The sequence below is a fragment of the Perca flavescens genome, chromosome 12, assembly GCF_004354835.1.
Source record: "Perca flavescens isolate YP-PL-M2 chromosome 12, PFLA_1.0, whole genome shotgun sequence".
Classification (NCBI taxonomy): domain Eukaryota; kingdom Metazoa; phylum Chordata; class Actinopteri; order Perciformes; family Percidae; genus Perca; species Perca flavescens.
The window spans coordinates 763,743-791,487 of NC_041342.1; the positions used below are offsets into that span (position 1 = coordinate 763,743).

At 41.0% G+C, this 27,745-nt stretch overlaps 2 protein-coding genes across 5 annotated transcripts in view; one reads left to right on the top strand and one right to left on the bottom strand.

Moving 5' to 3' along the window:
- The window catches only part of LOC114565617 (ATP-dependent 6-phosphofructokinase, platelet type), a 34,534-nt gene extending 31,941 nt beyond the window's left edge, over nucleotides 1-2,593 (top strand). For 3 of the 4 annotated variants that reach the window (XM_028593781.1, XM_028593779.1, XM_028593782.1), the window contains exons 19-22: nucleotides 293-404; nucleotides 930-1,029; nucleotides 1,168-1,273; nucleotides 2,136-2,593. In XM_028593781.1, the coding sequence (XP_028449582.1) occupies nucleotides 293-404; nucleotides 930-1,029; nucleotides 1,168-1,273; nucleotides 2,136-2,292 (475 nt within the window). In that variant the 3' untranslated portion in view covers nucleotides 2,293-2,593. The remainder of the gene's footprint in view (nucleotides 1-292; nucleotides 405-929; nucleotides 1,030-1,167; nucleotides 1,274-2,135) is intronic. The other variant, XM_028593780.1, reaches the window with a different exon arrangement.
- A 1,553-nt stretch (nucleotides 2,594-4,146) lies between these two features.
- Nucleotides 4,147-27,745, bottom strand: pitrm1 (pitrilysin metallopeptidase 1). The gene is made up of 27 exons (XM_028594035.1): nucleotides 27,367-27,745; nucleotides 26,133-26,238; nucleotides 25,730-25,836; nucleotides 25,395-25,546; nucleotides 23,134-23,248; nucleotides 22,760-22,856; nucleotides 21,878-22,038; nucleotides 21,543-21,669; nucleotides 20,646-20,734; nucleotides 20,235-20,363; nucleotides 19,942-20,055; nucleotides 19,529-19,625; nucleotides 18,872-19,006; nucleotides 14,133-14,271; nucleotides 13,050-13,166; nucleotides 12,783-12,912; nucleotides 12,415-12,535; nucleotides 10,228-10,304; nucleotides 9,891-10,056; nucleotides 6,487-6,587; nucleotides 6,137-6,257; nucleotides 5,974-6,024; nucleotides 5,587-5,699; nucleotides 5,375-5,497; nucleotides 5,016-5,161; nucleotides 4,571-4,673; nucleotides 4,147-4,487 (listed from the first exon to the last, which is right to left on the bottom strand). The coding sequence occupies exons 1-27, from the start codon at nucleotides 27,411-27,413 to the stop codon at nucleotides 4,394-4,396; spliced, it is 3,078 nt and encodes a 1,025-aa protein (XP_028449836.1). The 5' UTR covers nucleotides 27,414-27,745; the 3' UTR covers nucleotides 4,147-4,393.

Below are 27,745 nucleotides of genomic sequence, written 5' to 3' on the forward strand. Positions count from 1 at the left end.
CAGGTGGACAGCAGCCTGATGCCCTGGCTCGAGGGCACTTAAGCACTGGGGGTATAGAGAACAACAGCTCGAGGACACTACATAGTCTGCTTGTAGAGCTGGTTCACCCAAATTACAGCAATATCTCTTTTTTAATCTGTGTCCTTTACAATGAACATAATTTCCCGGGGATTATATTTTAGGTAGAAGGTAGTTCCAAAGAAAAGTGCTTACAGCTGGTCCTAACTGCTTTGTTATTTCAGTGAACCAACCCTTTAACGAACCTGTTGCCCTTGTAATGTGTGTGTTTTAGAAATGAGAACTCCAATGAGAACTTCACCACTGACTTCATCTACCAGCTGTACACTGAGGAGGGGCGAGGAGTGTTTGACTGTAGGAAGAACATCCTCGGCCATATGCAGCAGGTTGGACACACACACACACACACACACACACACACACACACACACACACACACACACACACACACACACACACACACACACACACACACACACACCTTACATGCTTTATTTTCACCAGCGGAAGTACATTAGCCGGTGATGTTGGGAATCATGTTCAGAATGAATTGAGCGAGTCCATAAAATATCCATTTCCTCTCCATAGTCGCAGGGAGCTGCAGTCTATCCCAGCATGCACTGAGAGACAGGTGGGGTGCATCAGGGCGTCCACTAAATATTTTCCGTTGGGTCTGGGTGATAATTCATTGATAATGTGATCTAGTGGATTTTGTTGTCCAAACTAATGCCAAACAAAGTTTTATCAATACCTAATGCGAGTTTTAGTGAAGAGTTGTATCTGATATAATGCACATTCTGTTGCATTATTCATCATTGTGATCCTTTTACATATATTATACAGATATCCTTTATTAATTGTACTTCCCAGCCTTGCTTCAAACAGAACAATGCTTTCTGTCCTTCTCACAGGGAGGAGCTCCTTCACCATTTGATAGAAACTTTGGCACCAAAATTGCTGCTAAAGCCATCCAGTGGATCACACGCACGCTCAAGGAGTCTTACAAAGGAGGTAAGACATGCAGCCAGATGATTTCCTCTTGGTTCCTTGTTGTTCTGGATTGATCAGGGCTGTGTCTGGATCAGTGTCTGTGCATGGCTGGATTCAGCTTGTGTTTGGTTGTAAAGGCGATGCGTGTCTTGGATGCAGGGCGAGTGTTTGCGAACTCGGAGGACACTGCGTGCCTGCTGGGGATGCGTCGCCGAGCTCTGGTCTTCCAGCCGGTGTCCCAGCTCCGGGACCAGACGGACTTTGTGTAAGAACCATTTTCAGTTTTACGCTGTAGCAATACAGGCCCTTCATTTACCTTCCCCAAACAAACAACCAAAAATAATTGGAATAACTTACTGTACATTAGGGCTGCACTATATGAGGAAAATATGCAATGTGCGGTAACGTTGTTGAATACCTCGATAACGGGATAACTTGCGATAAATAAACAGATTTTAAAGTGTACTCAGTTCTCCGTATTGAACAAATTGAACATTGAATTGAGTATAAAAGACACCATAAAAAAAGACATTACATTTTAAAGGGCAGTTTTCTACTGATATTTGCTTTCAACTAACACATTTCTCGGAGTGTCTTCCACCATATGTTGCAGCCTTTCACGATGGGTTTATTGTGATGTCGATAAAAAAACAAATATTGTGCAGCATAGTTTCTCAAAGGCCCTCAAAAATATTTTTTCATGAAAATGTCATAGAAAAGGCACAGTTTTTTAAAACATTTTTTATGACATACTATATGTCATAATTTTTTTTATGAAAAAGTCATAGTATAGCATGTCGAAAAAGACATCACATAGTATGCCATAAATGTCCTGAAAAAAGTAAGTTTAATATGTTGAAAAAAAAAGTCATAGTATAGTATGGCAAGGAAACTTTATTTATATTACATGTCTGCAGCAAGGCAATTCAAAGTGCTTTACAGAAAACATTAAAGAGCTATTAAAAACTGTCAAAAAAGTCATAGTATAGTATGTGATAAAATATCATGAAAAAAGTCATGGCATAATACTGTATGTCATAGAAAAGTGTCAGAACAAATGCCACAATATGTCCTAGCCAGTGAGAATGTACGGTGTGTCTACATGAGAGACATCCTCCTCTCCTCAGCCACAGGATCCCTAAAGAGCAGTGGTGGCTGAAGCTCCGCCCACTGATGAAAATCCTGGCCAAGTACAAGACGAGCTACGACGTGTCCGACTCGGGCCAGCTGGAACACGTGACCCGGGTCCGACCCAAGGAGACCAACACCTCGGCAGCCATCTGACCCGTCGCACTGCTGCAACCAGAACCCAGCTTCACACAACAGTGAACGACTGACCCACTGCAAAGAAATTAAGATAGATTGGAAAAGATAGTTGGTCATTTCAAAAGTTATATTGTAAGGTAAAGCCATTGCACTTTTCAGAAGGGATCTTCTGTTTTTTAGATGGCTGGTAAAATTTAGTAAAAGTCCTTTGGAATAGAGCTCTTTATGTAGTTTAACAAGCTAGCAGAGCTGACATTGTATATCCCACATCCCCAATCAAAAGGTATTATATAATTAAATATATATATATATATATATATATATATATATATATATATATATATATAAAAATAAGCACTCCTTATCATGCACTGTAATAGTATTCAAGTTTAAGTCCTGATAAAATGTAGTTATATCTAAAGACCTTTTAAACTACCTATCTGAGCAAACACCCATGTTGTGTGAACACAGCGAGGCTGTGTATTATTGTATTGTATTATTTTCAACAGCACTTTGAGCCCCATAATTAATGTAATCCCCTAAACTGCTTCTAAAGAGATAACACATGCTGTCAATCGAACACCTGCTCACACCTTTACCAAAGGGTCTGCCATCTTGATTGTGAAAGGGAAATGTGAACTACAGGAGGTTTAGTGTGCCGAGCTGGCCATGTGTGTGTCCTATCACCTGCTAAGTGTGTGTGTGTGTGTGTGTGTGTGTGTGTGTGTTGTGGTGTTGCTTTAGCCGTTTGTATCCACCCTGGGCTTTGTATGTGGCATCCCATAGCGGTGTTTGTGAGTAGGCTCCTGTTGCTCTAGTTTGTCACTGAAGTGGAGAATGTGAATGAACTTGTATTAAGTTTATGTGTGTCCTTTCACAGAGTAATAAAACATTTATTGTGTGGAACGTTATAAAACGGTTTGTCAACGAGACTTCTTGAAGGGACTGAATCCATCCACATTTCAAAAAATGATTTCCTTACCTCCAGTTGTATTTTAACGTTGCTATATTTTGGTTTTATTTGTGGTGCTCACAGCTTTGAAAAATATTTGTTAAAGTAAATAATTGACATTATGGGCTGTTGCTTTCCTGCAGAGTTAGATATGAAGATTGATAGCACTCTCATAACTCTGGTAAACCCAGTAAACTGGCAGCAGGTGGTTAGCTTAGCATAAAGCTAATCAGCTAACCCAGCTAGCCTGGTGCTGTAACCTTCCATCTGGGTAAAACACACTGGGGTTGTACGGGAGGTGCAGCTACTTCCTGGAGTCTCAGCTGGTTGCCTGACAGAGATATGAAATATATTTACCATGCTGACATCACGGTGGTGTCAATCTTATTTTACTCTGCAAGAAAGTGAATCTGCGCAGCTCCCAAATTCCTATTCCTTTTAAAAATTGACCATGGCTTTTTAGAATCGCTGTCTCCATTACTCAAGTAAAACACTGTTTCTGGAAAGAGATGGTACTGATCGTATTAATGAATGAATTATGAAGTATTGTATTGATAAACAATACTAAAGAATGAATCAAAAGGGATGAGTTCCTGTGTTTAGATCAGAGTTCAGAATCTAAGTGACAGAAATATTAAATTGCATTAAATCTAATATGACACGTTTGTAGGCGATTCTTATTAAGTCAAACTTTACATTCCTACGTCCCATCATTCCTGCTGGGTTCAAAACACAGTTTTTACAGTGAAAAAGTTTCAGATATTATTCTGTGTTCTGAATCGTCCAAAACTTAAATGAATTTACCACAGAGGAACCAAACGATCCCGATTATTCAGCAGAGAAAACAAAACCACCCAATTAAAAAATATCACAAGGTTTCTTTGATCACAAAATAATCCAAAATAAAGAGCGGATTCAGATTTTGTTTTTGCAATATTATACTTTAATGCAATAATCACATTTTCATTGATATGTACATATAACAGAACATATAAATAGAAAAGTAATAATCTGAAGAATCAGATGACGACTACAACACTAATCAGTCCCCGTTCCTCCTCTTGGTCTGCCACCAGTTAGACAAAATCCTAGCAAGAAGACCTCCTTGGAGTTTTCAGTACATAGTTCATCTTGAAGTTTTCAATGATAAAATGCCTTCTGATGGGATTATTTTACGATCCATGAGGGATCTTTTTTAATGGTGTGGTTCTCTGGGCCCAGGATAGCAACACCACACGTCCTCTGCCCAACGCCCAGGTATCTGCAGGAAAACAACACCATACTTCTCTATTACCTCTTTATTTTCTCTCCATTTCATTTTCTTAACAATTGTAAAGGTTTTACCTTTCGGCCACTTCCACCAGGTTTTTGTGAGTGACAGCGAAGAGTCTCTCTCTGTGATTCTGCAGCATCTCATCGCTGACTCCACTGAGGAAGCGACCCATTCCTGCAGCACAAAGACACGGTGAACTAACTAGTGTCAGGCCTGAAGGCAGCACAACCCAAACACCCACATTACAGACCAACAGTCAAAAACCAAAGATATTCATACACAAAACATAAGACTCATTTAAGACATTTTTTTTATCTGAACTCATGTATTACAGCAGACTGCAGTGTCTCTAATCAATGTAAGACCCTATGGAAAATTAGGGAAGGTTTCTTAAACCTACACTTTTAATCTAACATTTAATAATCTAATTAGATAAGAAGATTTAATGACATAATACAATTTGATGTAAATTAAGGTTAACTTCATTCAGTTGATTTAACACAGTGGGAGTCTCACCTTTGCTTGAGGGGGCCACAGGTGAGTCGACAGCTGAGAAGACTGACAGTTTGGCTTCATCGATGTCCTGCTGGCTGAACTGTCCCGACTTGGCCCAGTCCACACCTTTACGAAACGCAGACAGGGTCTGCACCGAGTTGGGGTCCCTGCGAGACACATGAGACAAACGTGACATCAACACACTCCGTCAGATTCTAGTGACCACTGTTTTATCCACTGATTTAAAGTTTTCTTCTAAAGGAAGAGGAACCCTCAAGGATATAGAATGTCTAATGTAGACTGTCATTGCATTAAAATCTCTAAGCAATAGGTTATATATTTGTCCAAAACTGTGACCAGTGTGCTGAGCGGCTTCCCACCTGTATGAGTAGAAGGAGAAAAGACCTCCTCCCATCCTGGCCCCGCCCCCGTAGGCCCCCCCCTTCTCCCGGATCTCTCCATGAAGAAATTTGGCCGTCATCATCCTCGCCAAGATGCACAAACTGCCAAAGAGAGAAAATAAAAGGTATCAGACAGAGTGTGAATCATTGAGTGTGAGCGCGCTGGTCTCGGCGTGTGCTGCTGGAGTTACCTGGCGTAGTCCTCGTGGGAGAACGCCACCGCCCGGATACTCTCGCTGATAAAGTTGACCGGGAAGGGCAGCTGGAAGAAGGTTTTCATCTGACACGGCTGGAAATTCAGCTCCTGAAAACACACATTGCTTAATCAAAGTCAAATCAAAACTACCTTTCTCAAAAAATTTTTGCTTCTATTTGCAAAGACAACTTTTGCCTTTTCACTTCAAAGATTTCTTTTTTGCTTTCATGAAAGGCATTTTTCCCCACACTCCCTTAATTATCTTCCATTGCCAGAAACTCCTGTTCTGTTTTTGGATATTATACAAATAGTAAACTCAACAAGGCAGCAATATATAGAGGACAACCAAAAGGATGTGATGGAGATGCTGATATGAACTTACAGAGATGAGTTTCCTACTCAGTCCCGAGTCATCCAGGGGGTCTAGTGGCCTCTGGAACCAAGGAAAACAAAAACATCAAAGAAAGCTAAATATTAGTTTTGATGGACAACCCAGTATGACAAATATTGATTCAGTTGCCTGATTCATGTTGTTGATGCCTTACCTCAATAATATTACTTCTGACAGGTTTGCGTTCCTTTCGGTTATCGGCGACTTCCTTCATAAAACTCTCCAGCTGTGCTGCTGTGTCCGACATTTTCTGTGGAGTTGTGTTCACTGCACACCTAGACAAGGAACAGACATTTTAATTTGAAGCAAGAGAAGTATGCCAAGTAGATGATATACAGTACATATTTCCTGAAATCATTTCAATATATTGCAGCAATTACAACAACATGAACAGGAAAAAAAAACACTGAAATGAGACTGAGCTCAGACGCACAATACAGCGCTTCTTATACTGAACAGATCATAAGCAATGATAGCAGCAGGTGTAGCGTAATATGAACCCACCTCATGTTGTAAGGGTTGAGAAGGTGTTTCTTGATCCTGCGTAGTGTTCGAATGACTTGGCTGAGGTCTGACATCTCAGCTATCCTCTTCATAAACTTCACCTGATGTTCAAATAACCAAACACAAAAAAGCTGTTTCACAAACTGTTGAAACTGGTGGAAAAAAACTGGAACAGTATGTGTAACATCAAACAAAACTCTTTCTTCGTATCAAATAAAACCTTAACAACTTATTTTGTTACTTTTTAATTACAATTTGCTTAAAAAGTATACATTTTAACAACAGAACAGCAACATGATATGCTCATATCGTCACATTATGACTCAACTGAACTGGTCTAACTATGCCTGCTATGGCATACTACAGACTACTGTTTGTCAGAAAAAGGAAGTCACTCATGTTCTTCCAGCTCTGGCACACACTGTTACGTTGTGTTATTGAACTGGTCAGGTATTAGGTGTCAACACACACAACGCAACACATTCCCACTTCTGGGGGGTATTGCACAAAATTAGAATTTATAAATCCAGGATAACTGATAAAGCGAGGCTTGACCTAGTCTAATCTGTGCGTCCTGGCTTAGTGCGTTTCACAACGGCTGAGGAGGAGAGACTAGGAGAGACTAGGTTGAGTCAGGCTGACGAGGAGAAACTAGGTCGAGCCAGGATGAGGAGGAGAGACTAGGTCGAGTCAGGATGAGGAGGAGAGACTAGGTCGAGCCAGGATGAAGTAATTAGGTAAGGACTACTAGCCAGTCAGAAGCAGAGTATGAGGGTGTGCCCTGACAGTACCTAGGTAAGGACTACTAGCCAGTCAGAAGCAGAGTATGAGGGAGTGCCCTGACAGTACCTAGGTAAGGACTACTAGCCAGTCAGAAGCAGAGTATGAGGGCGTGTCCTGACAGTACTAGGTAAGGACTACTAGCCAGTCAGAAGCAGAGTATAAGGGCATGCCCTGACAGTACTAGGTAAGGACTACTAGCCAGTCAGAAGCAGAGTATGAGGGCGTGCCATGCTAGCAGCTAGGTGAGCATTATAACGTGTGTTCCACAGTGACCACGTTTGTCTCTGAAGTAAAGGCTGGACTACAATAGAGCTGTTTGGAGCAGTTGGTGAACAGTGTTTTCTGGTGGAGATGGTAAGTCCTTTTGGGGGGGGACTTTGTGCTTTTTCACTTTGTAAACCTATTACATACACAAAAAAGATATATAACACAATAAACGGAAGGGGAAAAGCCAAAAAGCATGATATGAGCACTTTAACAGACCGTGAGGTTGATCACAGATTTACTGATGCTAAAATGGAGAAAACGCATTGTGTATTCTTTACACAGTGAGCAGCAGCTTCATCTGGAATTATGACAACGTGAAACACATTATTTGTAAAAAAAAAAAAAGAAACAGCCGCTGTGATGAAACAATAAACGATATTTAGCTTCACTCCTTTAATGGTTTCATTTAAGAGCAGTAGTTCATAAATGAATATTTTTAGATATATCATTCAGTCAGTCCGCTTCTGCCATGCTATTTTTTTTTTTATTTTATTTTTTTTTACAGAGGCAGTTTTCTTCTTTACATACAGTATGATATGCTTTGCTTCCCTGTAGGCCTATATATGGACCTAGAAAAGAAAGACCCGGGAGAAATTGGACTCTGAAATCTAGAGACTATAAAGATAATTAAGTGATAAGTTGAATACAGACTGTAAACATGACTGCAACAGAGTGATATTCTGTGTTATTCTTCCCCCAGCAAAACATAAGGTCAAAAACCATTGAGGTGTCCTCTCCCTGTTGTTACATAAATAGGGGTGTCACGATTCTCCAAATCCTCGATCACATTACATTTTGAATTCTAACGTCATGGTTTGATTCTCACTTTTTTTTTTTTTTAAAGCACAGGTTGCTATGCCATTTATAGACTAGACTTTTATACAATATAATATTTTACCTTTGTTCGTAATGTACCACACTACATTGCCAAATTTAAAACATTTATTAACAACATAATGTAACAATAACTTCTATCTATAAGCTGCCATCTAGTTTCTCTTTTGTAACTGCAGTCTTATTCACAGAAGATGACATATAAGTTCATAACAAAACAAACAAAAAAACAATCAGCCATGTCCATAGTCTTCTCTGAACAATTAAGTGTCTTAAACTATTTCTGAACAGTTGAACATATACCACACAGATTAACTGCCATGTTAGTCGTGCTGCCAGTGGAAGAATATGGTACACGCACATAGCACAGCTTGCAAACTGTGGCTGCGATCAGTGTATGCTCCGTTATGTGTAGCTGGTATTCTTCTGCTACTGTGTGTGTAGTAATCTAGCTCATTAGCGCCTCCACTGGAGTGGTGGTAGAATCAATCAGGAAACCGGCTACCTTGAGCAGGCTACACCAAGGGGGTAAGCTTCGCTTCAGAACTCGAACCTCCTATGGCGCCATTTTGATGCTACAAAGCGATCACCTCCCGTTGACTCCCATTCATTTTGACAGTGAATAACTTTACATCTGAAGCGTTTAAAGACTATTTGTCCACTGTTTATTTCTAAGGAAATACGACAATGTATAAAAGGCTCCATTACCTTGTATCTCACGTTATGATACGACTTACTGTCACACAGTAGAGGAATTACCGTATAGTACAGGAGAAACTCGCAGGCAGTTTGGACTTACATTAGAGGTTTAGGTTTAATTACTAATGTTAACTAGCATTTTAGTTAGTAATAACTAGCCTGTGTCTATGTTATCTCCTTACATATACTGGTGAGCCACCCAGACAGGCATGTCTCTGCTTTTGTGCAACCAAGTCAAGCCTAAATTCATCCAGGATAACTGGAATCTCCCGGCTTAATCCCTTATCCTGGTTTTGTGCAATAGCCCCCTGATGTAGACGAGGAGTTAAAAGATGAGATAACAGAATCTGATCTAGAGCTGTGCTCAATCGTCACGTACACATATCGATACCGCAGTAAATGCTGTGACGGCAGTTTTCTTAAAAAGAAACCTATAATGCAGTGCACAATGAAGCCAATAAGTGGCAGCCAATCCACATTACACAAAAATCGCATGTCTCAATTCAAAACAAACATTAATTGAAGCATGTTTAGTTTGAAATTTTAAGAAATTTGTTTGCATGTATTATTCTTCCTTTAAGATCTCCGTGGGCACTGGAGGATTTTAAATTGTGCAATCGCTGTTATACAGAATAATAAAGAACAGCTGCCGTAGTGAATTCTGTATAGGACATGGTCATAATTTAAAATCAATGCATATTGCACTACGTATGGTATCGCAGCCTTGGTATGGTGATATGTATCGTGTGGTGAGGTTGCCCTACTTTGAGCATTTCCTTGTTGCTGAAACAGACGAGGTCAGTTTGATTATTACTCCGTACCTGTTCCATCCCACTGAAAGTCTCCTGCAGCTCTCCTGCTGAAGTAAGATGTCGGCCTGCACGGGTCATGGCGTACATGTGACCAGAGTAGGAGATCCCATTGGCCAACTCCTGCGCTGACATCATCACCAGCACTCTCAGGCGCTCCACATCATCAAAGTGGGGGCTAGCAGAAAAACATTGCTAAGGTTAACTGGTATCACCATGGTTGATTGTTGTCTAGAAGGCCAGCTACAGTTCACAGACCAACATCAGACACTGTGTCTGTTGAAACTGAGTGAACTTGTGTGAGTATCAGCTCTGGTTGCTGGTGATATGAATTTGTTGGGGGACATACCTGTTGAATATGTCTCTCCACAGCTGAAACATGTGAGGAAGGTTCCTCTCCAGGCAGGAGGAGGACAGGAGGACACCCTGAAACAGAAAGCACAGAGCCAATGAGGGACAATCTTCAGTGTTTGGTGTTTTGAGAGGTTGTGCTTATAGCCTGGAAACCAGAAGAATCTGCCGGCTCATGTTTCATTTGCTCTCCCATTCAAAGAGATTTCTGGTTAGATTTTTAGTTTGAACCGTTTATCTCCCATGATTTTAAAACCATGACTGACAGAGGAGCCTCATGCTTGAACATAGTTACTGGACGTAACTGGCATTCTCCGTCCAGCACAATGTACCAGGCTCAAAAACTCAGATCACACTGTTAACTAGTAGGTGTTGATCAAATACAAATCAAGAGTCTGTTACTGTATTGCCTATTTTTTGCCTAAAATATCTTCAGAAACACATTTTAGTAAGGGTGTTTTAATTCGAAATCGACTGAAATTAAGTCACAATCTCGAACTTCGAATTTAAAAAAAATTGAATCGTCGATGCTGCCACGCCCCCATATCACGTCCGGTCGGCTTGTCAAGCAGAAAAAACACACGTGTTGAAGCTCCTCTAACTTAGCTACGGCCAGTCAAAAGATAGCACGGCAACTGCAGATGCAGGAGACCCATCGACAGAACTTTAACCCCCTCCTCTTTCGCTGAAGTTACCGGTGTGGAAGTATTTTGGATTTCCAGTGACTGACAACAACGTTCGATAGTAGTGACAGCACTGTTTGGCTTAGTTATCAATGCTGTTAGCATCGTGGCTAACACTTTTGTTACTTTATTTTTTGACAAATGGTTTCGGCTGTGCTTTCTAACATGATGTCATTGTGCTAACCGAGCAACATTAGCCTTCACAAGAGAGCAGCTTCACTACACTTGTTAGATCATGTTTCATTCCAGAGTTCTCTGTTGATTTGTGGTTGTCGCTGTGTGCTCGTGGTGGAATATAATGTAAACAGAGGGTGGCATGTCAGAAATGCAATGCGCCGTGACGTAGGTCCCCTTCGAGGCCAGGCTGATGTTGGAAGTCACTCTAGTGGACAGAACGTGTAACAACAACCACATGCTTATAGTGGCATTGACAGGGTATAAGCCTGAGTAGTGTAGTACATATTAATAACAGGCTGCATTTGAGCATTAAATCTTTGAATATTATTCGAATAATGGCTAGCTTAAAAAAAAAATTTAAAATAAAAATCGAGAATCAAATCGAGAATTTAACCGAATCGAGGATTTGGAGAATCGTGACACACCTACATTTTTGTGTACCGTTTAACTGTAGTTTGAAAAAAGTTGAATCTATGAATACAAAACCTTATGAAGTGGAATGTTTTCCATTTTGAAATAATTTTTATATTCATCAATAAATTGTCATTGACATTGTCATATATAGTAGTGGTGTAACGGACCGCCCCTACGGTTTGACACATATGTGAACTGCGGATGAATTGCAAAATTTAACCATCGTAGTGTGAAATACAGATTTACAGCCGCTGTTGTGTGAACGGGACACAGCAGAGATTCGGGGGAGACGAAGCGGCATTAGGTCGCCTCTGTACCTTGTTGTCATAGTGAGTCAGGTCAATGCTGATAAAGCGGTCGCAAGTGTGGTTACACTTTTCAAAACTCCACAAAGACAACGATTGCTGCAATATAATATAATGGGGCTGTATAATGGCGAGCCGAAAGCGGGCCCAGTGTGGTTACATTTCCTCTGAGACACGCACATACATGCTTCAGTAACAAAGACACAAAATACAACAAAAATGTAGCGAAGTTCATGAGAACTACTGGCATCTGCAAAAAAAATGGCAAGGGTGAAAATACCCTAACATTAGGTTATTCGCACATGTGCTCCTAAATAAATTTTATAGTTTGCACACATCTATTCTTAGTTGCAAATTTGAGTGAAATGCTCGCACTGTTGAGCCCTGAAAGGCTGGACCTTATCCCAGCATGAACTGGGCTGAAACCAGGGAGCCAAATGGACTGATTGATAGGTTTCCATATTTACAAACTTCTGATTTGGATGTGTGTGGGATACAGATATGTAATCACACAACGGCACTAGGGATGGAAATCAAACTAACCCTTTTCACTTGCTTTGCTTTAATGCGTTGTTTCAGACACAGATACACTGAGCTGGCACTGACCTGCTCATACATGTCCAGCTGGGTGGAGTCAGGGGTGACCTGGGTGGAGACAGACATGCCCCCTGTCCTCAGCTCCATCTGCTGGGCCTGTTGCCTGTAGTCCAGAGCTCCACAGCCCATCCTAATTACACAAACAGAAACACACCCAGTCTTTAAAATGTGATTTGCAGGTTTGGAAGCATGTACAGTAAAAAGTAAAAAAAATGTAATCTCACATTTAAATTACAGTACACAGACTGTACAGAACATTAGTAAAATCCTGATGTATTTATAAAAATAAAAAAATGATAGAAGAAACATGTTTCACCGGATTAATACCGCATTTCTGTGTATTCCAGATCTTGTTCTGGACTGACAGATGAACTCACTTAGTAATGACACTGCAGAAGAGCGGGACATAAAGCCTGAGGTCCTCTGGCAGGGTGTTGAGACTGCACATGGCTCTGAAGTAAACCAAGCCGTTGGTGGGCTGCTCACAGTACTGAACTGGTACACCACCTGTGGAGAATAGGAGAGGAAAGCCCTGGAGAGTTTTACCAAACACTCTTGACTTGGGTGAAGATGGCAAAAATACCATGCTACAATTACTGGGCAGATGCGATATGGACTGTAACATGGTGGACTCTGTACTGTACCTGCAGTGCTGATTTGAACAGGAGTGACGGGTATCGTGGGCTCAATGTCAGACACTTTGAGTGCAGGCAAACAGGAGGCATCCTGGGTTTTACTCTGAGTAGCCAGCAGCTCTAGACCTTTCCAAGAAGAAAACACCACTGTGATATCTAGCAGACACTTGAATCAGAAGTCACAGCAGTTTGATCAGATTCATTTAAATGGACAACTTAATCATAGACGTAGAAAAAACTTGTCTGGGTTCCTGAGAACTAATTCCCCGAAGAAGGCCAACTTCTTGCTGACCATGACTGAACCTTGCTAATGACTCAACAAGTTCAGACATACTCTCTTGAGTAGTACGTTGGGCCCCATCTTGCACCAGGCGCAAAGCCCGACCCAAGTGTCTTTGCTAGTTTAAGACCAACGCAGCTGTCGGTTTCCCATCCAGCGCCCACGTCGTTTAAATAGCAAATGCACCTGCGCCCATCTGTGGCCCATGGGCGTGCTGGTCTTACAGGGGAGGTGTGTTCAGGTGCATTCTGGGAGTATTGCTATCTTGAGGCAGCGGGAAGTGATCGCGCCATTGACCAAGAAAAACCTGGTCTGAAGTCAGTAGTGCAGCATTTCATTGTTATTTTAAAAGCGTATTAGTCAAATGCTCTTAGACGTACTCTACACGTACAAACCTTAAACGCACCTGCGCCAGGCAATCATGCCGTGTGCTTAGATCGTTAAAATAGGGCTCTTTCTGTGTATATTCACATGGCAGCAAGGTATCTATTTTAGCCAGTAAGTGTGTTTATCGGTTGGTGTATTTTAATTTATTTTGCTTTGCTTTACTATTTCATAGAGAAGATATGAGATATAAGATATGTTTAAAATCTGTATATACATGCACATTTGGGTGGAACGAAGGTATCAGTTTAATTACCAAGTTTGTGTAGAGTGCCCTACCAAGCAGCCAATACTGTTGCTGTAATTTCACAGGGTCAAATTAAGAGTGTGTTTAACATCGACTAAATATTGGTGTTAATTGATTAGGACTTTGTGAACTGACCTTCTAGCAAAGGAAAAGAGACATTGAGCAGTGAATTTATGGATACCTTTCTCATAGATCTCTTTTCGGTCACTGTGAGACAGAGCCTGGATCTTTCCCTGGAGCTTCTCCTCCTCAGCCTGGGCCTGTTTCTCCAAGTACGCCTCATCTGGGCTCATGGACAGAGTCAGTCTGTGTGTGTTCTCCTGCAGGGCCCGTGGAGAGGGAGTTGGGGGGGGTTTGAAAGAGGACAGAAAAACAGAAATTAGAATTAAATCCTTCAGCTTCCTCAGCACCAGGGCTGAGGAAGCTGAACTTTGACATTTCCTGAAAAGGATGCAGGGATGTCGCCTGATAAATACAACTGGAAAATAAAGTTAAATTGTATTTCATAATAGAAAAGGATTCCATTTCATTATAGTTCCAGCCTGTACATGTTATGCCTTTCATTTATTTTGCTAAGAGATTATTAACCCTCATGCCCTCCTTAAAAAAACTTACTCTCATCATATATCAATATATTTTTCTGCTTTTTTTTTTATAAATCACTTAAACAACTTGTAACCTAATCAAAACTACCAAACATTCAATCATTTTCAGGACTTTAACCCTTTAAATGCCAGTTTATTTATTTGAAGTATTTCATTTTTTATTACAAAAAAACACAAAAAATGATTTATTTTCCATATAATGAATAATATGTAGATGGGCCTTTAGTGGGGATTAGAGGCTTGGATATGTCAAAGATAAGCAACAAAATTAATTTGATTGCATTAGTATTTTTTACATAGTGCCAGATACTCCCTTTGGACACCTTCGTGGCAAAAATGTCCAAAAAACTGATATTAAATCATCATATATCAATATTTTTTTCTGCTTTTTCTTTTTTATAAATCACTTAAACAACTTGTAACCTAATGAAAACTACCAAACATGTAATCATTTTCTGGATTTTAACCCTTTAAATGCCAGTTTTTCAATCTTTGAAGTAACAATTATTTATGAAAAACCCAACAAAACATTAATTATTTTCCATAAAATAAATCATAGGGGAATGGGGTGATTAGAGGCTTGGATATGTCAAAGACAAGCAACAAAACTGATTTGATTGCATTAGTATTTTTTATGTAGTTCCAGATACTCCCTTTGGACACCTTCGAGGCAAAAATGGCCCCATTCACTTCCATTATAACCACATGTTTTGATCTCACTGCCTTTTCAGTATAAAACTATGCATTCTCTAATGTCAGCATTTCATTTGGAAGAAAACTAGTCATATTTGACATTTTTACAGTATTTCACCAGATTCAACCATTTTGCCCTTGTAGGCAGATGCATGAAGTCATTGTATTTTTGCCAGTTATATTATGGAGCAGTGTGTGTGTGTGTGTGTGTGTGTGTGTGTGTGTGTGTGTGTGTGTGTGTGTGTGTGTGTGTGTGTGTGTGTGTGTGTGTGAGAGTTTGCGTAAACCTGTAAGCAAGCAATGATCATTTTAGTCCTGAAAAAAGGCATCTTTTGAAGGATGCATTTCATGTGTCTTTGAAGATGTGCTTGAATAAAAACATTGTCTCCTGCATGTGCTGTAAATTGGTGCTTATCATTCCAAATGGTTTGTGGGACATGGTGGCCCTGAAGACTGGTCTCCCACTATGGACAGCCCACAGGCTCCGGGTGGATTCCCCTTTGGACCGGTACACACCAGCCAAGTGTGAAGTCCCATGTATGTTCGACTCTCTTGAGCATCCACATCACTCCATCCTGAGATTGAACACCTCCCGTGTAGGTTTGTCATTTCCTGAATCAGCTGGATCATGTCAGGAGTGAAGAAAAGGTCGAAAGAGGATGCCACATCATGGATTCTTGATATGGCATATCTCGTGGGCTCTGACATCATGCCGGTCGGTGCTTGAATATGCAGCGTGCAGCGTCTCAGTATTAGATGGAGATCAGACTTGCCAATTCTTCACTGTCCATTCAATGTTAGGATGGACAGGATCTTCAGTGTCCTCTCCACTTTCAGAGGAAGGGTTAGAGGCACTCAGAGTTGGAGGACTCCAGTGACCATTTTGTGTCAGACTCCAGAAACTTGTGTCATCTTCAGATGAGTCCTGCAGTTGGCTGGAAGATAAAGGCTCCTTCTCTTTGCTCCAGGTCTTTCTCCTTCTCTAGAGCCAGGTGCATCAACACACTAATAGTTGGTTTTCTTTACAACAAATGCAGGAGACAATGTTTTTATTCAAGCACGTCTTCAAAGACACATGAAATGCATCCTTCAAAAGAAGCCCTTTTTTCACCCAGATTTACACAAACTCTCTCACACACACACACACACACACACACACACACACGGCTCCATAATATAACTGGCAAAAGTAAGGTGCGCTTTTTTCACCACTAAAATTATCATTGTTTGTTTACAGATTTACACAAACTCTCTCACACACAAACATGCATACATGCACGCGCACACACACACACACGCGCACACAAACTCTCTCACACACAGACACACACACAGAGCTCCATTATATAACTATAATTTCATGCATCGGCCTACAAGGGCAAAATGGTTGAATCTGGTGAAATACTGTAAAAAATGTCAAATATGACTAGTTTTCTTCCAAATGAAATGCTGACATTACAGAATGCATGGTTTTATACTGTAAAGGCATATTCATTATATGGGAAAAAAAATCATTTTTTGTGTTTTTTTTTTATAAATAATGACATACTTCAAATACATAAACTTGCATTTAAAGGGTTAAAATCCTGACAATTATTGAATGTTTGGTGGTTTTGATTAGGTTAGAAGTTGTTTAAGTGATTTACAAAAAAAAAAGCAGATAATTAAAGCTGCTAGCAGCGATGGACGGGCCCTCGCACCTCTGCACGCGTCGGGGTTACCGGCGGATGCCGCTCCTTGCGACCGCGCATTTGCGCGGCACTCAGACGCCACAAACCGTCACCAATGAAAAGGGAACTCCCCGCCGAGTTCAACGATACCTCAAACAAGACTCTACGTCATACGGTTCATTAGCCGTGGCTAAAGCATAGGGGGCGGGTCCAACCATCACCAATGAAGAAGGAAGTCTCTGCTGAGTTCAATGATACCTCACACAAGACTCTACCTTAAACGGTTCAAATGTTATGAAAGGGGGCGTGGCTTATGCATAAGGGGCGGGCCAAACCATCACCAATAAAGAAGGAACTCTCTGCTGAGTTCAATGACACCTCACACAAGACTCTACCTTAAACGGTTCAAATGTTATGAAAGGGGGCGTGGCCTGAGTAAGTGGGCGTGGCCATATTATAGGGGGCGGCTCAGTATCACACGTAGACCACACATTCTAAGTTTCAAGTTTCAATCGTGAGAAATTTCGGGCAGATACGACAACGTACACTCAAGTTACAACAACTTCTTTGTTCCTCGCTAAACACTCAAAATGGCCACCACGCCACGCCCACACCGTCTGACGAAAAGTTTTTCTTTTAATAACTTTTCATCGTTAAGGTGTTGGGATGGTACAGACCAAGTTTGAAGTCCATCGGATGAAATGTCTTGGAGGAGTTCGTTAAAGTATAGCACCTTGACTTTTAGGCCTACTTCCTGTTGCCACTAGGGGGCGCTATGACTTTAAGTAAATATCGGCCTTTATTTGTCCTCAGGGTTGGACTCTTATGAATCCTGAAAAGTTTTGAGGTAATTGGACAGTGTACACTCGAGTTACACCCACTTCCTCTTTTGGCGGCGAAACGCCCAAAATGGCCGCCACGCCACGGCCACGACCTATGACAAAAAGTTTTTCTTTTAAAAACTTTTTATCTTTAACATCTTAAGATGGCACAGACCGAGTTTGAAGTTGATCGGATGAAATCTCTAGGAGGAGTTCGTTAAAGTACGACATGTGGAAATGGCCAAAATTGCACTAATTTCGAACTTTGAAATCAAAATGGCGGACTTCCTGTTGGGTTTAGGGTATGGCTCTAATGAAGTTTTTTGTACATCTTGACATGTTACATATGTGTACCAAGTTTCGTGAGTCTATGTTAAACGCACTGCAATTTTCTTAACATTCTAGGGGGCGCTAGCGAGCCATTTTTGTGCGCCTATTTCCGAAACCCTTAAAATACGTAAATTTTCACCAGACTTGATGCGACCGCCAAATTTGGTGAGTTTTTGAATATATTAAGCCCCTCAAAAAGCCAATTCATTTGACGGGAAAATAATAATAGAAAGAAACAATAATTCCTTCAGTTTCAATAGGGCCTTTGCCGCTGTCGGCGCTCGGGCCCTAAAAATATTGATATATGATGATTTAATAACAGTTTTTGTGTGCGTGGACATTTTTGCCACGAAGGTGTCCAAAGGGTACAAAATTAATCATCACAAGTATAAAAGACATGTAAGAGTAAAAAACACTGGATTTAAAAAATTTGGCTGAAAAGAAAGTTTCCTACAAAATGTCATGCCATAAGCAGTAACACAGCAAAAATGATCACAAAATGAAAAAAAAAAAAAAACTTGAGAAAAATGTACAAAAATGACCGAGGAGGGCATGAGGGTTAAGAACTTTGTTGTTAATTTTTTCAAGTATATGATATCAGTTTATATGTTTTTCCTGCTTTCTCTCAATTACACCCCCCCGCCCCAACTCCCCCCAAACTCGCAACAACCAAGGACATAAACCTGCAATCGGTTTAACAAATAAAAATATGAATCCAGACTGCTGCATGTTGCCCCTTTATTCTTCAGCAATCAACTTCAGCGACTATACTCGAGAGATATAAACACACATTTCATTCACCTTAAAGTAGTGTATAACTTTCTCCTGCAGGAAGCAATGGTTTTCCTTCAGGGCCTGCCTGAACTTTGCAACGCTGTCGCTGATCTGCAGCAGCTCCACCGGGTCGCCGTCATGGTTCCACGACGATGCGATGTACTAGAGACACACAGACAAAACGTCAGGAGTGAGGAAACCAAAGTGCAGTGGCTCTGAAGAAAAAATAAAGATTATAACAGTCTAGTATCTTGTTTTACTCTTGCTTCCTCTTATTTCAGAGATGAATTACATAGCATGATTTATACTTTATAAAACAAGTGGACAAGTTGTCCACTAATGCCCATATATCATTCATTTTATAACCGTTGAACTAGGACCGCTCCCTCTTAGATGATTAGTCTTGAATTACAGTAACACAGCAAATAAACTGCTCTGGTCAAAAGATAGTCTCCCAGGACAATAACTATGGACATGTTTACATTCTTGATTTGTATAGAATTATACAGAAAAACCGGGGATACAAATAGAAATGCAAGATTTCAGGCACAAAGAACCCAAGCTAACATCCTTAGCACTACTAACATACATCACACATGGAGGTTTATAAATACATGTGGAGTCCTTGTGGTTGTGGAAACAAAATGAAGGTTACAGCTTACAGATGAACAGCAGTGAACTCACCGAGGACAGAGACAGGCCGAAGTTTGTGGACTGGTGTTTAATCTGGATCTCAATCTTATGGAGGAGAGCCTCGATTCTTTCCTCCTCAAAGCCTTTCCTGTGAACAAGGAGAAGTGACTCAGTTTGATCTTATATACTGTTGGAATCTTTCATGTTCCTTCCTATTAGCTCATTTACCAACATACTATTTTCTTTTAAATATTCCAGTGCAAATGTAAATGATAGACAGTGAACAGAGATGACACGACACATGAAGCTTTTATAATGAGCAGATGAGCTTTTATCATGTCTGTTTTAGCAAATATTTAATGGCCGTTTTAAAACAAGTTAAAACTTTAAGAGCAGATTTGTCAAATAAATGATGCTGTAATCAACATTGAGTTGCATTCCTTACACAAAGCAGTGCAACTTACTCTATGATGTCTTCGATGGTCTGGCTGATGATTTGTTTCACCCTCTCGGTGTCCTCCTCAGCCATTCCCTGCAGTCCGATGCTGAACGACGCCTCTTTGGTGCTGCCATCATATCTGCATAAATTTCAACACGCTCTCAAAGAATACAAGAATGTCATGGAGGCCAAATGGCACTGTGTCAAAGACAAGTGGTAAAATACTTAAGATGATTGGTTTTATCCCACAGATACTGTAACTGATCAAAACTTAGTATAACACAGGTTTGCTGTTGTTATCCCAAAGCATGTACACACCCTACGACAGAAGAGAAGTCGGTTCCTATCTTGGGTTCAATGAGAGCCTTGTAGAAGGGAGAGTTTGGTCCAGAGATCATTAGTGATGACAGCAGGCTGAGAGTGAATCCTTCAAACGTGTCAGTGATGCTGCACAGAGAAACCACAATAAGGGATCAGATGTCAGTGAATAACTGAGCAGGCTCAAAGCTTCACTGTGTAAAGAGAAGAGTTTTATGATGTATTGAGGAAGACTGAAAAGCTCTCAACATGACTATACAAGCCGCTGGAAACAAGGGTCAAACAAAAAGATCAGGAGAAACAGAGGATGCAGTATCTGTAGCTTCAGAATCTCATAAATGCCATCCTGCTAAAATGAGTTAAAGTACAAATATCTGCAGGGAAATAGAGAGGGAGATAATGTGATCTTACTCTCCCAGCAGGTAGCTCACACACAGAGTGTTCTGCCTGGCTGGATCTGGAGCCATAGCATCAGGGCTGCAGGTTACATGCTCTTCTCTCTGGGAAACCAATGGGATTCACAGTGACATCACACGGACTATTCAATATTAATAAAACAATGGAACGATGCATGCAAGTGATAATTAAATACACAAGTTTAGATAATTCTATTGTTACAGTACTTTTGTTATCTCCAATACCTTTTCACCCTTACTGTACGTTACAGTAATGGTGTAGACACATATAGCCGACGGGCGACCGTTGACAGAAAACCCCGTCGATATGATCAGTTGCGTCCCCGAGGTCCAAAAAACTGCCACAGAACAGACCAAAAAGACGAGAGGAGACGAGACGTAATACATCTCTATAACAGCAGGCGGCGCTAATCTGTAATGTCGCCCAAGAAATGAAAACCGGCAGCTGATTGGACGAACGCGTCACATGGGTTTGTTTTCTCCGGAAATTCAGAGCCGGACTGTCATGGCGGCCGTTCAGAATACGATCTCATATTGTACTAAAATAGTTCACTGAAACATGTTTCTGAAAACATTTTAAGCGAGAAATAGGCCGTGCAGTTGCTGAATCTGTCTTCATTTCAGCTCAACAAAGGTCAGTTTAAAAGATTGTCATCAGATTTTGAGAGACTCTAGTCACCTCATTCCGCTCGTCATTTCCGGGTGAGTCCCGACTTCCCTGCCGCCGACCGAACATGTCAGGTCGGCCAAAATGAACGCCGACAGCCCCTCAGACGGACGACGGCACGGGACACACCGAACAGATTTCAGTCACTGACCTCGCCAGACTGTCCCACGGCCGATAATCGGCCTGATGTGTCCCGGCTTTAAGATGTCTGAATTATGAACTTACAGGGCTGCTCCAGTGTGGCTGGGAGGGGACCTCAGTGTTTGGGTTGATGCGTTTAAATCTGGACAGAGCTTCCTCTTCAATCTGCTTCAGATGCTGCTCCAAAGGCAAATCTCCATAGGTGAAGAACCTGAAGAACATATTGAAGACTTAGGCATAAAGCTGGGACATAGTGTCAGTCAATGTGAATGTCAACCAGCTAGCCTGCGTAAGGCTGCACCAGGGAATTATTCTAAACAACAAATAATCCCAGAATGAGTAAGCTATGGGAGTTATTACAAACAGAACAAAACATTTTTCCGTTCTTTTCTAGGCAGTGTAAGTGTGTCCCCCTCTACCTAGCATTGCTTGGGTGGTAATGTGTGGCGTGGAACTGTTTGAGTTGCTCCCAGGTGAGGTCAGGGATGGCTAGAGGCTCCCCTCCTGACACCACAGAGTAGGTGTGGTCTGGAAACAGCTTGTTCTGGAGGTGCTGGGCATACACACGCTCATTGTCCGACTGCAAGAATACACAAACGCAAATTATTATTTCAAATTCTGCCGACGTGTAAAATATATGAAAGCATTACTGATTCCAAGATAAATAATTTTTTTACATTACATGTCACTTAGCTGACGCTTTTATCCAAAGCGACTTACAATTGCTACATATGTCAGAGGTCGCACGCCTCTGGAACAAGCAAGGGTTAAGTGTCTTGCTCAGGGACACATGGTCTACCGCACCAAAGGCATGCGTCATATCCACTGCGCCATCGTGACGCACCATAATGTAAATTTTATAAAGTTGCAGTGGGTATTGTCATACAAACTTTCTTTTTGGTTTTATTCTTCTAACCATACTAGTCTAGTTTGTTGGTTTAATCTAACCCCCTCTCTTTCTAGCTGTATCTGTCCTTGTTATCCTTGTGTTGCCTCACTTTGTTTTTTCTTGATTACAGGACATTTTGTTCAAGAAAAGTGCAACTGCACCAAGCAGATATTTTTCTTTGAATTAACTTTTTTCTGTGTTCTAACTTTAAATTACACAAGTGTATTGCTATAATAAGTAGGAAAAACACGTGTACATTAAATGTTTAAACTGTTGGGGCGCTTATACCATGAAAGCACCTAAATTGCCTGAATGTAAAAAAAAACAAAAAAAAACAAAAGCACTGTGTAGAACAAACCATTGTTATGCATATGAAATGTTAATGACAGTGACTGGGAAAGTGTTGACTTACAAAAGCCCCCTTCATTTCATTGAACACCACTCCTTTGAAAACCAGGGGGGAGTTGATATCGGTGGGGGTTTCATTCTCCAGCCTCCAGCCCTCCTGCCTGGAAAATCCAGACAGACATACTAAATCAAACTGGGTAATGCTGATTTCATCTGTTGCAGCCTGTTAAATTATATTTGCAAATGCTTGGTCCATTTTAGCCTACTGTTGGACAATACAGTGAGGAACTGACTGTTAAGACACAGATTTACAACCAGGTGTTGTGTGCAACTTTGGCTACTGTTTTGTTATAATGCCATCACATTTTTTATAAAATAAGAGTGAGCAGTTTTAGCACTGTAACATGTATAACTGTGGAGCAATAGTCAAAAACTCACCAGAAATCCTGCTCTCGTAAACAAGGGAAGAAAACTGCATCCAGATAGACTGACAGAAGATTCTGGAAATCCTTCCGATTTTGGGTGGAGAATGGATACATGGTGTAGTCACTGGCTGTTCACGGGAAAGGAAGCAAACAAACAGACAAACAACCCATGCAAAAAGCTCATTAGCCGTTGAAAAATTAACCAACCATCAGGTCAAAGTCCTTTTACTTTCTTTTGAAGCTGACGAGTAAAATAATGACAGTAGCATGTTATTCAAGCAATCAAGTATTGGTGCATGTAAACTCTCTCACTTTCAATACTTAACCCACTACGATACATGTCCAAATATGCTACGTATATATAATATAAATACTTGAATCCATATTCCAGTCTGTAAATACTATTAAATCTTTACAGCTGGGACAGTCAAGCAGAGGAAGTCCATTGCAATAATGTGAAAAGCTCTGGTAAACTAAAATCCTAGATTATTTCCACGTACATGCTTTAAAGCTGTAAAAGTACTTAGCAACGGATTCATTTTCTATTTAGGATATTCATGTTAACATAAGCACACTTATTCCCCCAACTTCTTGCTCACAGACTCAGAGGTCACTCGCTACATTTACAGTACAGGCCAAAAGTTTGGACACACCTTCTCAGTCAATGCGTTTCCTTTATTTTCATGACTATTTACATTGTAGATTCTCACTGAAGGCATCAAAACTATGAATGAACACTTGTGGAATTATGTACTTAACAACAAAGTGTGAAATAACTGATAACATGTTTTATATTTTAGATTCCTCAAAGTAGCCACCCTTTGCTCTGATTACTGCTTTGCACACTCTTGGTATTCTCTTGATGAGCTTCAAGAGTTAGTCACCTGAAATGGTTTTCCAACAGTCTTGAAGGAGTTCCCAGAGATGCTTAGCACTTGTTGGCCCTTTTGCCTTCACTCTGCGGTCCAGCTCACCCCAAACCATCTCGATTGGGTTCAGGTCCGGTGACTGTGGAGGCCAGGTCATCTGGCGCAGCACTCCATCACTCTCCTTCTTGGTCAAATAGCCCTTACACAGCCTGGAGGTGTGTTTGGGGTCATTGTCCTGTTGAAAAATAAATGATGGTCCAACTAAACGCAAACCGGATGGGATAGCATGTCGCTGCAGGATGCTGTGGTAGCCATGCTGGTTCAGTATGCCTTCAATTTTGAATAAATCCACAACAGTGTCACAAGCAAAGCCCCCCCAAACCATCACACCTCCTCCTCCATGCTTCACGGTGGAAACCAGGCATGTAGAATCCATCCGTTCACCTTTTCTGCGTTGCACAAAGACACGGCGGTTGGAACCAAAGATCTCAAATTTGGACTCATCAGACCAAAGCACAGATTTCCACTGGTCTAATGTCCATTCCTTGTGTCTCTCGGCTCAAACAAATCTCTTCTGCTTGTTGCCTCTCCTTAGCAGTGGTTTCCTAGCAGCTACTTGACCATGAAGGCCTGATTCGCTCAGTCTCCTCTTAACAGTTGTTCTCTAATCTGAGCTGCTGTTAACTTGTGATTTCTGAGGCTGGTGACTCAGATGAACTTCTCCTCAGCAGCAGAGGTGACTCTTGGTCTTCCTTTCCTGGGGCGGTCCTCATGTGAGCCAGTTTCATTGTAGCGCTTGATGGTTTTTGCGACCGCACTTGGGGACACATTCAAAGTTTTCGCAATTTTCCGGACTGACTGACTGACTGACTGACTGACTGACTGACTGACTGACTGACTGACTGACTGACTGACTGACCTTCATTTGTTAAAGTAATGATGGCCACTCGTTTCTCTTTATTTAACTGATTGGTTCTTGCCATAATATGAATTCTAACAGTCGGCTGTGTATCAACCTGACTTCTGCACAACACAACTGATGGTCCCAACCCCATTAATAAGGGAAAAAATTCCACTAATTAATCCTGACAAAGCACACCTGTGAAATAAAAAACATTTCAGGTGACTACCTCATGAAGCTCATTGAGAGAACACCAAAGGGTTTGCAGCGCTATCAAAAAAGCAAAGGGTGGCTACTTTGAAGAAACTAGAATATAAGACATGTTTTCAGTTATTTCACACTTTCTTGTTAAGCACATAATTCCATGTGTTCATTCATAGTTTTGATGCCTTCAGTGAGAATCTACAATGTAAATAGTCATGAAAATAAAGGAAACGCATTGACTGAGAAGGTGTGTCCAAACGTTTGGCCTGTACTGTAGGTCAAAAAGATTTTTTTCCGTACCTGTGAAAGCGTTCATGAAGGTGGACAGGGACCTGTTAAGCATCTTGAAGAAAGGGTCTCTGCAGGGATACTTCTCAGATCCACAAAGCACCGTGTGCTCCAGGATGTGGGGGACCCCTGTGCTGTCCATGGGAGTCGTTCTGAACTGGACACTGAAAATACGGGAACAAGTATAAGAGGCATCGGATTTATTTACTACGCTGGAGAAAAAAGATCCTGCTGTATAAACAAACACATCTTAAAGTCACTGCAGTGCGACTACAGAAAGAAAGTTCAAATCTGTTGTTGAACATGAATAGAAATAGGTAGAAGTAATGAAACACATTTCAACCAACCTGAAGAGGTTATTGGAGTCATCTCTGGCTGCATGGAGGTGCTGAGCTCCAGTTGTATCATGTGTTAACTTCACTGCTGTGAGAAACAAGTCAGGGACCACTACAACCTGGGGGGGGGGGGGAGACAGAATTAGCAGCTCTAATGACCATTTGTTTGACAGCAGCAGACACTTTCATTAAGTGTCAAGGTCTAATTTCAGCCGCTGAATCAAACCATGTTTGGTCCAAGAAGGCCAATGAGACGTTCAACCATAAAACAAAACAAAATTCACAGTACGTCCTTTTAAAATTCAACCAGAAAATGGCTGATTTACTTGTACAGTATTGTTCGATAAATGCATTTAGACCGCCGCTTAGTTTTCATACAACATTACTTTATAACCCCAAAATAGTTTAAGTGTACCTCTGTGACTGTAAAGCCATGGATTTTCTGTCCTGGTTGGTACTGACAGGCCCTCTCTTTTGCTGAAGTGCTCTTTAGCTTCCACGTATGCTGCTGTCCAGTGAAACTGGGAGAAGAAAATAGTTAATGTTACAAAGAATAATTCGCCCCATCTTTGCACAAACTAATGCCAATCTTGTATCTCAATATTTTATAGCATCGAGTACCTTGTCTATTGGCTGACACATCCCACAGCAAGCCACAGCTTAATTATGATGCTAAAGCTTTAGTTAGAAGTTTCCTCTATTCCAAAATGTATATCTGTGCAAAACATACTGTGGCCACACAACTTCCATGTTGACCTTAGGTTTTAAAGATGATAAAATAACCACTGTAAGAGTAGAAAAGAAGAATTGTAAATTAACGAGCCTTGTGTGGGTATTTTATCTTTCATCGCTTATAATGACTTTCCAGAGTGTGCATGCATTAAATTAAATAAGGTTACATTACTACACACTCCCAACTTTCTACAGGCCATAGGATGATCAGTTCACAACATGGTGCAACACCAATGTAGGCTCGTGTGAATTTAGGGGGGGGAGTGGGGGAATCCTCTTCTTACTCTGATAATAGGCAGCACGGTGGCTCAGTGGTTAGCACTTCTGCCTCACAGCAAGAAGGTTCTGGGTTTGAGTCCGTTCCGGCCCTTTCTGTGTGGAGTTTGTATGTTCTCCCCGTGTTTGCGTGAGTTTCCTCCGGGTGCTCCGGTTTCTTCCCACCATAAAGACATGCATACTAGGACTACAGGTCGTTGTTGCAAATGATAATTTGTTCTCAATCAACTTACCTGGAGAAATAAAGGTTAAATAAAAAAAAATAACGTTACCCCAAACAATAGTTCCTGCGCACAGCCTACGTTAGACTGAACCTGCTGTTCTATTAAAGGACCAGTGAATATTAAACTATAAACAGTAACGCTAGCTAGAAAACTCCAAAGGGATACATTTTAATCTCTGCTTGCATCAGCTGTTTCATTAGTTAACATGTATATAAATAAAATAAAAATAATAAAATAAATATTTCGACAATGTCAAAGCACCCTTTCATATCACAATATCTAGTCACACACTGTGACACAGACAGTCAGTGAATGTTGAAGTCGACAGCACACAAAGAAACTTTTTAAATGATTAGCAATAACGTTATGCCAAGGCTGTTCACGCTGAAGTGCTGTAACGTTAGCTAGCTAACTTACCTTAGATATCGAAGTTTCTGGAGCACCGTCTTCGTTTGCCTAAACATGGCTTTGTCACTTAAAAGGCAAGGCAAAATGATTCAAGTATGTCTACTTCCAGTATGTTCGGCTTTGGAAAAAACTGACAATTCTAATTACATTTGGTCAATAATTCCACATGATTTGGGTTGCGCATCCCGGCACGGTGTCCTCTCATGCCGTGTGTAGTACAGTTAACACATTGGGACAGTTGCGCACATACATGACCATGCCACCTGCGCAGGTCGCAGATCTGACAGTCGCTTTCTGCTCAGTAACACCTATCCTATCGTCATGTAACTCTACAAGTACTCGCGGAGCAATTTTCAACACCCGTAAGCTGAACGTCCACCTACAAACA

Excerpts from the sequence above, each read along its gene's own strand:
- pitrm1 (XM_028594035.1), bottom strand. The coding sequence starts at position 27,413 with ATGTTTAGGCAAACGAAGACGGTGCTCCAGAAACTTCGATATCTAAG. Across the intron at positions 5,700-5,973 it reads TGAGTAGGAAACTCATCTCT|GAGCTGAATTTCCAGCCGTG; the intron begins GTAAGTTCATAT and ends GTGTGTTTTCAG. Across the intron at positions 5,498-5,586 it reads TCCCACGAGGACTACGCCAG|TTTGTGCATCTTGGCGAGGA; the intron begins GTAACTCCAGCA and ends TCTCTTTGGCAG.